Source organism: Oculina patagonica, chromosome 1 (genome assembly GCF_052425735.1).
Source record: "Oculina patagonica isolate OP01 chromosome 1, crgOcupat, whole genome shotgun sequence".
In the NCBI taxonomy this organism is placed as follows: Eukaryota; Metazoa; Cnidaria; class Anthozoa; order Scleractinia; family Oculinidae; genus Oculina; species Oculina patagonica.
This window is the reverse complement of record NC_135758.1, coordinates 12,506,708-12,519,559: the sequence shown is the minus strand read 5'-3', so window position 1 is coordinate 12,519,559 and position 12,852 is coordinate 12,506,708. Positions and strand designations below refer to the sequence as shown.

Genomic DNA, 12,852 nt, shown 5'->3' with positions numbered 1-12,852 from the left:
TGTCCCTAAGGAAGTGCTTTCACCACCAAGAAAATGAGAGAAAACACATTTCCTCTTCAATATAGAAAAGACTTACAAGCAAAGGGGAGTGAATTTTAACTCTCATTTTAGCTTTCGCTACAGGGTGTAAGGCTTATCAATATTCCATTTATCTTTTCACATTCAGGCATTGCCAAGCAGCCCATTCGACAAGGATATGGAAAATCGTAATTAAGGGATATTTCCTTAATGTGCCACCAAATTCTCGCAACGAACATCAAAACATTGAAAGGCAATCGCTCGAATGTAATGCATCTTCTGCATACTTCTAAACCTTTCCGAATTGCCAGGATTTCACTAAACCGAGAGTACAATTACAATTACTGTAAGTTTAATGCTCATTGCCTAATCTGCAACCGGTAACTGTACCCAAGAGAACAATTACAATTACTGTAAATTTAATGCTCATTGCCTAGTCTGCAAGCGGTTACTTTCTATTATGGAAATGACCACCCAAGAAAGACATAATAATCTACCACGAGGGCGGGTGGTGAGTTGGGTGGTGAGTACCTTATGAAACTTATGTTATCTAAGGCCAGCATATCAACCCCGTGATACATTATTGTCTTATTTGGGCAGTGGGTTTTTATGGAACTCATGTTATCTGCCCTCTGATAGCCTGTTCAAGGCTCTCGGTAGTTGAAGGACAGCAAAAAAAGTGGGCGATCGAGGAAAAATACAAGGGGGATGATTTTTCCTCGCGGCCGGTGTTTTTCGCTCTCCCCCAACTACCGAGAGCCTGGAACAGGCCAGCCCGTGGATAACAAAACTATTCAATTTTAAAATTGTAATTGAGTAGTTTTGTTAAAAACCACTAAAGTAGGCCATAATAATCTAGACAAGGTCAATATTCTGCCCTCGCATTACATGAGTTCCATAAGGAACTAACCACTCAAGTAGGACATAATAATCTAGAACGAGGTCAATATGCTGCCCTCAGATAACATGAGTTCCATAAGGAACTCACACCCCAAGTAAGACATAATAATCTACAAAGCTAGAATAAGGTCAATGTGCTTCCCTCAGATAACAAAGAGGATGATCCTAGCACAAAGATCATCCTCCTTTCATGTAAAATGGAATGATCCTAGTGCTAGGATCATCCTAGTACTAGGATCATCCGAGCGCCATATGTTTTCAGCTTTCAGTTTACATGTGAATGGTTGCATTTGGCCCTAACGCTGGGATCATCCTAGCGCTACGACCATCCTATCTGTGAGATGAGGGATGATCCTAGCTTTAGGGCCAAATGCAACCATTCACATGTAAACTGAAAGCTGAAAACATATGGCGCTCGGATGATCCTAGTACTAGGATGATCCTAGCACTAGGATAAATTAAGTAAATTAAGTAATTGTAAAACTAAAAGGGTGTTGGCTTCCTAAAATAACTAAGGAGGTAGCAAGTATAGGACTGAACCAAATTACATACAATAAATTGTAATATTAGGGTCACACAAGCATGCACTCATGCATCTCTTACTGAAAAAGGAAATAAATCAAAAAACTTTTACAAATCAAGGAGAAAAGAACCCTACTACAATGTAAAGTTATAGCATTTATTCTTTATATAAATATCGCTCTTGGTGACTATGAATAAATCTTTGCGCCCAGTAACATATTGTTACGCGTTATGTCTGCACCTTAAAACGATTTTCATTTGAGTGTCGAAAGCAATTTGCGTTTGCTTTGGTTTTGCTTTTCTACGCTTAGTGATTGATTTAAACGACTCGCGCCACCTTTTCATCCAATCAGAAGTAAAATCAAAACCAATCATGACTCGCGCGCACACGTTTTCCCGCGCTTCACGCCGGCTACACATGTTTGCTTTGAGTTTTAATTGGTTCACGTGATTGTCTTTGCACTTTGTGATTGGTCACAGTGATTAATTGAAAATTCATCACTCAATTACTCACTCAATTGAAAATCACTCTATCCAAATGGCGATAACTACTAACACACAACCCCGTCCATGATTTCGCCAGTTTTTCTAGGAAACTTTTATTGCGAGTCGTTCATTCAGTTTTCCCTCGATGATCCATGATGTCGGCAGTCCAGCAGTCATTTGATGGATAATAAACACCAACAAAGCCTATGCACTTTTTTCATGCGACTTTATTTCTATATGAGTTGACGCTGTATGTCTGAAATGCAAAATCTTTCCTTTAAGCTCGATATTTCCGAACAACCTCGACAAAAATATTCTCATAGAAACGTTTAAAATCGTTCGTTAAGGACCCCCTTAGTCTCTTCCGAAAAGAAAAGAAATAAACATGTTGACTTCAAACTGTGAATTTCGTCTTTCTCCTGTTTAAAAAATAACTAGACAATTTTTAACATGTGATCCCTTTTAGGTGTATTAACGTTGTGTCAAGATTCGGTATATCCATCAAGTTCAACTCTATGCAAATCCTGAGTACTTAAACTGAACAGCTCAAAAATAGTGGTAAGCAGAGCGGATCGAAATAGCAAAATTCTATTTCACCGCTGGTTAATGGGACGAATCTTAATCATGTCCTTTTTGACTGTGTTCGGTGCCGTTTTCATGCGATCGCATATGCTGTTTTAATCTCTTTAAGGTGATGTATCCCTTTTCACACACTGGACAAAAATGGTTTCGTTCTCCTGTGTGTAGACATATATGCAATCTCATCGTTTGGTAGCTACTCAAATGCTTTCCACAAACCCAACACTCGTGTGTTTCACCGTGTACAGTGTTTTGGTGTTTTTTAAGATCATACTTGCGCGCGAAACATTTATTACAGTCAGTACATCTGTAAGGTTTTTCTCCTGTGTGGGTTCGCTCGTGCCTTCGCAAGGGTGAGCCAGCTGTAAATACTTTATCACAGTAACCACATTTGTAAAGTTTAGGTACCTCTTTTGCAGTCTTCTTACCAAAACTAGGGCCTTCTTTTGCAGTCTTCTTACGACAACCATGTATGGTGTTTCGGTGTAATTTGAGATCATTCATGCACAAAAAAAATTCACTGCAGTCAGTACATCTGTGCGGTTTTTCTACTCTGTGGGTTCGCTCGTGTTTTCGCATGTTTGAGCTATCTGTACATACTTTATCACAGTAACCACAGTTGAAAAGTCTGAGTCCCTCTTTTGCACCGTCCTTACCACAACCATGTACGGTGTATCGGTGTAATGTGAGATCATACTTTTGCGAAAAACATTTATTACAGTCAGTACACCTGTGGGGTTTTTCTCTTGTGTGGGTTCGCTCGTGTCTTTGCATGTTTGAGTTAACTTTAAATACTTTATCACAGTAACCACACTTGTAAAGCTTCGACCCCTCTTTTGCAGTCTTCTTACTACAACCATGTACGGTGTTTCTGTGTAATTTAAGATCATCCATGCGCGAAAAGCATTCAGTGCAGTAAGTACATCTGTAGCGTTTTTCTCGTGTGTGGGTCCGCTCGTGTCTTCGCCAGTGTGAGTTATTTGTAAATACTTTATCACAGTAACCACACTTGTAACGTTTATGTCCCTCTCTTGCAGCTTCTGCTACTCGCATTGCGATAGGTATGTGAACCTGTTTATGTTTAGAAAGGGACGAACTTAGTCGAAAACACCTATCACACTTGTCGCATTTATAAGGCTTCTCTCCAGTGTGGATACGCTGATGGATGTGAAAATCTGCGACACGTGCAAAGCTGTTTCCACAATCGTTGCACTTAAAAGGCTTTGGATTTTCCTGATGACTACTATGCGTTCTTAAATGTCCAATGAGTGTCGAGCTTTGAGCAAAGCATTTTCCACATTCTTTACACTTGTAGGGTTTCTCGCCGGTGTGAACTCTTTGGTGTATATAAAGAGCGCCCACAGTGGACAGAAGCTTACCACAGACTTGGCAGCGACAGCGTTCAGGGTCTCGTTTCTTTTTATTTGGGGCGCCTGTTTGAGTGTTCTGCTTGCCACTATGGACTCGTTTATGTCTGTCGAGTGCGCTTCTTTGTGCATATTGCATCCCGCAAAGGTCGCAAATGAATTGTTTTACTTCAGAATGAATCGGTAGATGATCTTTGAGTCTTTCTTTTTTACCAAAGGTTTTTTTACAATGGTTGCACTTAAAGGGTCTTGATTTATTATCATGTTTGTCTGGGCTTTGGTTCTGAGCACGAAAAAAGTCGTGACATGAATGACTTTCAAGTGCTGACATGTCATAGAAACTCCGCGGGCAATAAGCACATTTAAACTTTCTTTCAAGTTTGTGCTTTGCAAGATGTTTTTGTTTGGATAAAAGATCCCGAAAGCCTTCGCCACAAGTTGAACACTTGAAAGGCATTTCAAGGCTCGCCGTATGTGAAATAAAGTGTTTTCGGAGAAGTTTAGCGTTTTCAAAACTCTCAGGACACTGACTGCACAAGTATCTATTTTCTACATTCGATTGTAGAGCTTCTGAAATGGTTTGAGTGTCTGACGACGGTTCCATGTCACAGTCAGAAGCAGAAGGAGGATTAACCGGCATCGCGTACATGTCTCTTGTCTAACTGCGGGCGTACACCGTGCACCTGCGTTGCTTACTCGGTAAGAGGAATGATCAGTGCTCTTTCTAACACCAGTTTACGTTAACGAGTTCTGCAAAAGAAGCAGTGGAACAATTATTGTTAACTGATGGTCAAAACTACAACAAAATTCGCAAATCAGCTTGGCTATCACAGGCTTTATTAATTTTTTTTTTTTTTGTAACAGCAACCACAGTTAGCAAGTTTATGAAAAGCTTCACAGCGGTCAAACGCAAAAATTACGTAACCTCCGGTTTTCGGAAGGTGGACAATAATTTTGTCGGAAACTGTGCCATTAAAGAAACAGCACGGTGAAAGAAAATTCCAAACTGGAAAACTCAGTGGAGATCAATTATCAAATTTCCAAGGCGTAAGCGGCGTATACCTTAACTTTTCAGAGACGGCGTTAACTTTTGGCTTTAAGCAAAAGTTTTCGGAAAATTTATGGCGCAGGTTTAGCGAGAACTGCACACGCGCGCGACTTTTGGCCGCTGTGTGATGAAAACTCCTTTAATTACGTGCGGGTCAGCGGTATACCGTACAGCCCTTAGCACCCTGGCTATAGGCCGATCTGATGCATGTCTGCTAACATTAAGATATTTAAATATCAGCCCTCCTAGTACAAAGCTTTTCCCTCCAATCTTTCGTTATAGTTCCCCTTCATTGTCACGCAACAAAAACCAAATATATCGAAAACCCAATCAGCGAATGAAGTCAATAAAACTGGATATTACAGAAGGTTTCTACTAAAAAAGGAGTCATTTCTCAAGAAATTCGGTCCGTGCGTGATCCTTCACTACTGTAGACCAGTCCCTGAACTCTCTCTTCCGCGCGCCCTTTATAGGGTCTGAACCCAGGCGCGAGAAGAGAGAGTCCAGGATAACTTGCATGCGCATACGCTAGTTTTTTCCCCCAAATTGGGGGAAAAACCATATTTGGCAGCACTTTTGAAAACGCGCGCGCACAGATGACGAGTTCAACTACGCGACCGTGTACTAAAGCAAAACAGGGTCACCGGAATAACTTGAAAAAGCCAAGCTTTCCAGTCAATGTCTACTAAAAGCTATCGGCCAAAACACAATTCGCTATCAGTTTACTTTTCCTAGTATTTTGTAGCTGTTTATTGAATTGGTTTTGGATGCAATTTGTATAGGTAATCACATGATTTCAGGTGCAATTTGAGATAAATCAGCACGAGTAAATTTTTCAAAGGCTAACCAAATTGCACAAGCCCGTAGGGCAAGTGCAATTTGCGGTAGTCTTTGAAAAATTTGTGAGTGCTGATTTATTCCAAATTGTACGAGATAAAATCATGTGATTACTTGTTAATAATACACATACAAAAATTTCACTTAAAGTGGATGACAAACAAAACGTGTACAGTGGCTTACCTTTCCGATTCGTTCTTAAACATAACGGAGTTGCCGGGCTTTGTAAAATCCAGATACCGCTGGGGAATTTTAAATCTCTTTGTCATGCATTATCAGGTGCTTTTATCCTTATTCAGTTGTATTGGTTTGGGCTGAAATGTCCAACTTCAATTCACGCTTGTAATCTTTCTTCTTTACGAGCCGTCGCGTAAGAAAATTCACGATTGGTAGCTTTTAGTAGTTTCGTAAAGCCTCTCTTGTGCTGTACAAACGTCCAATTCCTAGTACTTTGGTTTATATACTTATAACTTTCGTTAAATCGGTCAAACTTTTCATGAATCGTTATGTTTTTGCTCGATTTTTTCACTCTCAAACATTGAGAGCCGCCATTTTGTTTTGGCGCGCTTTCCGACTTTCCTGTCAATCAATTCAATTTCAACGTTTTGCACTCAATTTTAACTTTCTGCACTGTTTGAGATTAATTGACTTGCTCTCAGCCAATGAGCATGCAGAAATTTTTGTATGTATATTATTAAGCAAAGAATTTTCCTTGCATTTATTCGCGCGCTTGGTCACGTAGTGGAATTCGTCATTTGAGGGAGCATTTTTAACCTAGCGCGCGCGTCCTAAGCAAGTGACGCCACACTCCTCGCTTCTGATTGGCTCGCTCTGAGCATGCGCATGCAAGTTATCCTGGACTCTCTCTTCGCGCGCCTGGGTTAAACCCCAATAAATTAAAGGGCGCGCGAAAGAGAGAGTTCAGGAACTGGACTATCACTTCTGTTAATCGTCGAAGTCTTTTGCCCAGTATGGGGCCGCCATATTGGTGCACCTCATTGCACCAATACATGAGTCATCGCTTATATTCAGTTAGTATATTTGCTTTAAAAGAAAATGAGTTTAAAAAAAATTAAAATTTTCATAATCCCAAAATGCAACAGAATTGCAAATCGTCAAAATCGTTGTCAAACTTTTTACATTTGCTATAGCCTGCATAGCAGGCGTCGGAAGGGGAGGGAGAGGGAGTACAAATTTCTCCGCCTCATCAGAAACCGAAATGGTGATTAACAATGAAAATAAATTACATCGACATGAAGGCAATAGGAATAGGCAAAAAGACTCATTTAAGTCGATTTTTAACAAACCAAATGAATTGTAAACACCCTTTTTCAAAAGAACCTTTATAAGTAAGTTGAGACTGAGACTGTGTAGAACCATATTTTAATTGGAATTATTTTAAAAATATATTCTTAGTACGCGCTCGAGCGTATAGATTATTAGTTCATCTGCGGAAAACAAGGATTTCATAAAATATGAGTTAAGTGTAAACTCGCGTTGCAGATTACTTCAAAATTACTTTTCAGTTTTAACTAGTTTTCCGTAGCTGCTGAACGGTTACTCGTATTTGGCTTGTCAAAGGGAATCATTGTTTCGACTTTATTTTATCTTTAACTCAAAAATAAATTCGGTTAACCGCTGTTGTAAACTTTATAACTTAGGAAACACGAACACTTAAGAAAAGATATTTATTGCCCCCGCGGGGTTTCGGGGTTTCGGCCTCTTGTAGTCCCGCGTATAAAGGTATAGGGTATTTCCTTGGTATACAGAAAAAATCTCGATTACGATCGAAGTGGGGCCTCTAATAGTCTCGGTAGGTGCAAAAAAATCTTTGTTCGACAATTGGTTAATAATGACGTAAGATCGAGGAACCTCTTATTCTGATTGGGTGATCTTAACACGTAAGTGCGCAGAAAAAGTTGTTTCCATGCAGATTCACGGTGGGCACAAAGTGACCCAAAAACGCTCACCTTCATTCATCTTTTTCGTTTTTGATACTGGCTACCTGAAATTTTGCATAAATATAGGACTCGTCATTCTGAAAAATCGTATGTTTTTTGTTTTTCGAATTTCGAATTCTTTGGCGGGAAAATGACGTCACAAAGTTGACGCCAAAAATTTTTTAAATTAATGTGGAACATTTTATGACAGTTTCTGAAAGAACTTGTCGCAAAGATCCTAAAATTGAAAAAAATTCGGAAATACGTCAATCCAAACCAAAGTTATGGTGCATTGAAGTTTGAGTTTTCCGCCATTTTGAGCTATTTTTAGTAACAAAATGGCGGGAAATTCAAACTTCAATTAGCGATAACTTTTTATTAGATTGACATATCTCAGAAATTTTTTCAGTTTCAAGATCTTTGCGACAAGTTCTTTCAGAAACTGTCAAAAAATAGTCCATACTAATTAAAAAAAAATTTGGCGCCGACTTTGTGACGTCATTTTCCCGCCAAAAAATTCGAAATTCGAAAAACAAAAAACATACGATTTTTCAGAATGACGAGTTCTATATTTATGCAAAATTTCAGGTAACCAGTATCAAAAACGAAAAAGATGAAAGAAGGTGAGCGTTTTTGGGGCACTTTGTGCCCACCGTGGATTTCAGTCCAACAGATTACAGTCGAGGATACAACGAGCGAATTGTGTAGGTTTCGAGTTGATTTGCGCTTTCTTGATTTCAAAAGGAATGGAAGCGCAAGCTTAATAGTACGTAGAAGTTGAAGAATTTTCTGATTAAATTGGTTGATTAAATACAGCTTTGCTGGATTGAAAGCCTCAAATCTAAACCCGATTTGTTAGACACGACTGAAAGCGGACAGTCAAAGACAGTCGCGTCAGACTAAAATATTTAGTCTTGGCGAAATCAGACACACCAGAGTTTGGGTAAATACAAACTGAGATCAGTTGAAAAGAATTTAATATGATAACTCAAATATTTGTCTGTCACTGACTATTATCAGCGGCACAGACCAGAGGCGTTGTTTACAAAATTGCTTGCAGTGATTGCGATTTTGTTTATTACGGACAAACGGACAGGGCCCTGCAAACTAGGATAAAAGAACACAAAAGGGCAGTTCATGTTTGTGACAGCAACTCAAAAGTGGCCCAACACGCGAACGAATTCAACCACAACATGGATTTCGACCAGGCAACCATCGTGGCTAGGATGACGGACTATCACAAGAGGCTCTTCCTTGAGGCATGGCATTCTCTAAGGGACCAGAACGCGGGAAATAAACATATTGACATTCCCGACATTTACAAGTCGCTAGTGTGACATTTAAAGTCTCGCGCAGCGATCGCGCGCTTTCGCCATGTCACGCGTGTTCTGTGAGACACTCTCGCACGCGCATAATGTAACCGTTGTAAGCCGTTGGCTTTTTTCAAAACCGAGGAAGGCCGAAGATTCTCGGCCGAAACGTCTTTATAAGTTTCAAACAAACGTTGTTTAAAACGTTTGATAATAGTCAGTGACAGACAAATATTTGAGTTATGAATATTCCTGACTGCAATTTTAGTGTTTATAATTTAATATGAGTTCTTACGTTTTGACTCGCAAGACATTTTCATCCATAAAGGTGAAAAAATCTTCGGCATTTTTGACAAGTCAGTTGTCGAGACAAAGTCGGTGCTTTCCGCTTCCAGGCCAAGAAAATTTTCTTAAAATAGACCGTTCACAGCCCTTTATTCTTTCGTATTTTTTTATCGATGAGCGCGAGGAAAGAACGGGGAGAGAATACCCTATTTTTTTTTATCTCGCAAATGCCCCCTTACCCCCCTCCCGTGCTTCGCGCTCACTTTTGCTTCACTCGCCGATTTTTTCGCTTTTTTGCGTTGAAATATAGGCTGTGGACAGTCTATCTTAAAACGGAGTAAGTTCTTGTAGTTCAGTTAAATATGTAAAAAGAAAAAGATTTCAAGAGAGTTCTTCGGCCAGACGTTTTGAAATCAAGAAAGCGCAAATCAAATCTTCCTTGAAATCTATCAATTTGCTGACTTTGCTCGCTGGTAGAAGTCTAAAATTTTGTTCACTGGATTGAAAAAAACTCATCCCGTAAACCCGCAATTGGTCAGACACAAATCACAGCAGAATGAAAGACTAAGTCACAATTAAAACAGACTGAAAGAATCAGTCACAAACGAGATTTGCCAGTTCTTGGCGAGGGACACTCCAGAGATAGAGTAAAATAATATAGACTGATCATGAGGTCAACTGCAAAGGAGTTAATATAAAACTGTAAAAAAGAAAATAAAGATTTTACAAGAGTTGTTGAGTACTGAGACTCGCGAGACGTTTTCATCGAAGGGGTGAGAAAATCTTGCGGCATCCGGCTTGTTTTTAAACAAACGTTTGTGTTTAGCGTCTTTTAGAACGACGAATATACACATTGCGTTTAGCGTGATTGGGCCATCGCGCTTTTGGAACGAGGCATACATACATTGAAGATCAAAAGCCCTTAATTTTTTTTTAAATTTAAGATTTTTATCGCCATTCTTTTTAGTTTTTAGGGTTGCGCCTCGCATGGGCAACTATTTTCCCGTTCGCGCAATTCCTTTTTGGTCCTTTTCTTTTATTGTAAAATTTTGAGACCAATAAAGTTGATAGATAGTTCAAAATAATTTTCCGGATATTTTCAAAAATTTAAGCCGATAGGCGGACAGCTAATTAAGAGTTTCCTTGCGAAATTCAGCAGCAAAAAAGACGACATGAACTGAAGGATAAGTCGAAAGCGGTTGCAATGTTAGTGAGAACTAGTTTTTTTTTTTTTCTTTTCTTGTGAGCTTTCCTAGTTGTAGCTTAAAATTTGTTTTCTATGGTAAAACGTATTGCTTTCCGTAAGAGGTGTTTTCAGCTGCGAAATTGCAAGAGAATTAATTTTACCGAAACGACCTATTTAATTAAGTTGCGTCCGGAATTGTTCGCACTTTCTACAACCTCGTTCCCAGGGCTTTTCCCTTGGTATTTCCAGGGCTTTTCCCTTGGTAATTATACCAAGGGAAAAGCCCTGGGAACGAGGTTGCACTTTCTAGTCCGAGCTCGCATAATGATAAGGCTTGCTTACCTCATTATAAAAAACTAAGGTCGCTCGCGAGGGTTGACACCTTCAATGTCCTTTGTTCTCAATTGAACTGCGTTTTGCTTGGTTTCATATATTTCTACAACTTAAAACTAGAATTTCTGGTTTCGTCAAAGTCACTAGCTTTCATAGGAGCGAACTAATTCTTTGAGTTGAATTTCAGTTATTATGATATTTCCTTTTTGCAAAACTTTGCACGAGTAAACAAACTTAGCTCATTTAGCATTCTTTTTGTTGCTTGGGGCATCTCCGGAGACACCTATCTTTCGCATATTAATAGCATGAAAAGTAATTAATCTAAGTGTTTTCATATAAATAGAGCTGCCTTGTAGCTCTCAATCAGTGAAAACGAATAGCATGGGATGAAAAGAACATAATAATCCTCTCTCAAACACGCTAAGGGCGCGTTCGTTTGGGATCAATCCGGAGTAAGAATGATTGGAATAATGCGAGTAAGCGTTCGTTTGGCGGCTCTTCCTTTTCCGGAATACTTGGATTTCCATTCCGGCCATTCTGCTCCGAGGAGCAGAATAGCCGGAATATATTCCGGATTATATTTTTGTTCCAGAATATTCCCAAACGAACGCGCCCTAAGTTACGCTACCATCTCAGCTTGTGACTAGCGACCTTCACAGAATAAATTGCGGTTTACCGAAGACCTTGGCCGTTTTCATTCTTCTAAATTCTGCCTCGCGACAATTGACCATATTTTAAGACATACCCAAGGCTGAGAGTCGGTCTCAATAAATGCAAAACTGTGGTAACGTTATGAACCTCTGCGTTCAGTGCTGTTTTTAAAGCCTAATTTATCGAGAAGTGGTTGGCATGGGTTGGCGTGACATCTTCAATTGTCCGCGACACCATGTTTCGGAGAGCAGGCGGCGCAAACATATCAATTGAGACGCCACAATGCTCTTTGTTACGACTGTTACGTTTCTTGGTCACGTCCGCATACATTTTTATATTGAAATACTTTATCACTAAAGAACATCTTAACAACATTTTTGGCCTTAAAACGTAAAAAATAAAGATGGCTCAGGTTTAGCCCAAAATGAGACGTTATTTTATCCTGGGTTTAATTATTTTTTGTTGTTGTTAGAATTAAAGAAAAAAGAGTGTACTCGATTTGGCCAGGAAAGAATAAGGAAAGTTGTATAGAAATTGATTTTTTAGTTTTTGACGGCCGACTGAAAGTTGGCCATAACCATCCTAGAGGAAATATAAGAAATATTTCATTATGAAAGCCGTTGAACACCGAAGAACTTGCATTGGTGATCTTAAAATACACCACTTTCATTTGATCCGATTATTCGATTACGCTGTCTCGAAACGAGATCAGCAACAGCGACCTTTATTAAATATTAAAGTGAAATTTCTGTTGTTTCTGCCCCTGATATATATAAACGAGTCTTACCTTGGTATCGGCTTGAGATCTCACGGACTGTACTTTTTTCTAGGTCTAGAAATCCAGCAGAGAAACTCTTCGATGACTGGTGACTGAAAAACATGCGGCGATGAAACTAAATCCTTTGTTCCGGCCTTTGTTATGGCTTCGATCAAACAAATTAATTCATCAAAAGGGAGGCGCTTTGAATTTTAATTATTTCGGCTTTGTTTGCACCAAGAAATCTTTTGTGTTGAGGTTATTGTTTAAATTTCCATTCTGTCGGTCGCTTCTGCTCGCTTTCGGACAGTTTTCGGAAAGGTCGTCCGTTGACAGGTTCTGAGAAACAAAGAAAGCTCATTTGAGACCAGATAAGGAACGGTTCATTATTTCATGAGGTTGGGGGAGGGGGGGGGGGGGGGGAGGGGGGAAGGTGGAGAGAGCTGCCCGAAAAAAATTGCTTGAAAGGTTCTGGGGAAGGGACCACTAAAAATAAAACTATCTTTCAGCATTGGCATCCCTAAAATAAAATACTTAGCAAGCTAAAATTTTATAAAATAACAGTTTTTACAAGGGATAAAAAATAATCATTTACAATGGCACGTAGTCTAGTGACTGTCTAGTCCTTTTCTG

At 39.4% G+C, this 12,852-nt stretch overlaps 1 protein-coding gene across 1 annotated transcript; it reads right to left on the bottom strand.

Moving 5' to 3' along the window:
* Nucleotides 1–1,415: 1,415 nt before the first annotated feature.
* Nucleotides 1,416–12,516, bottom strand: LOC144656744 (uncharacterized). The gene is made up of 2 exons (XM_078516981.1): nt 12,250–12,516; nt 1,416–4,622 (listed from the first exon to the last, which is right to left on the bottom strand). The coding sequence occupies exon 2, from the start codon at nt 4,519–4,521 to the stop codon at nt 2,545–2,547; it is 1,977 nt and encodes a 658-aa protein (XP_078373107.1). The 5' UTR covers nt 4,522–4,622; nt 12,250–12,516; the 3' UTR covers nt 1,416–2,544.
* Nucleotides 12,517–12,852: the final 336 nt, after the last annotated feature.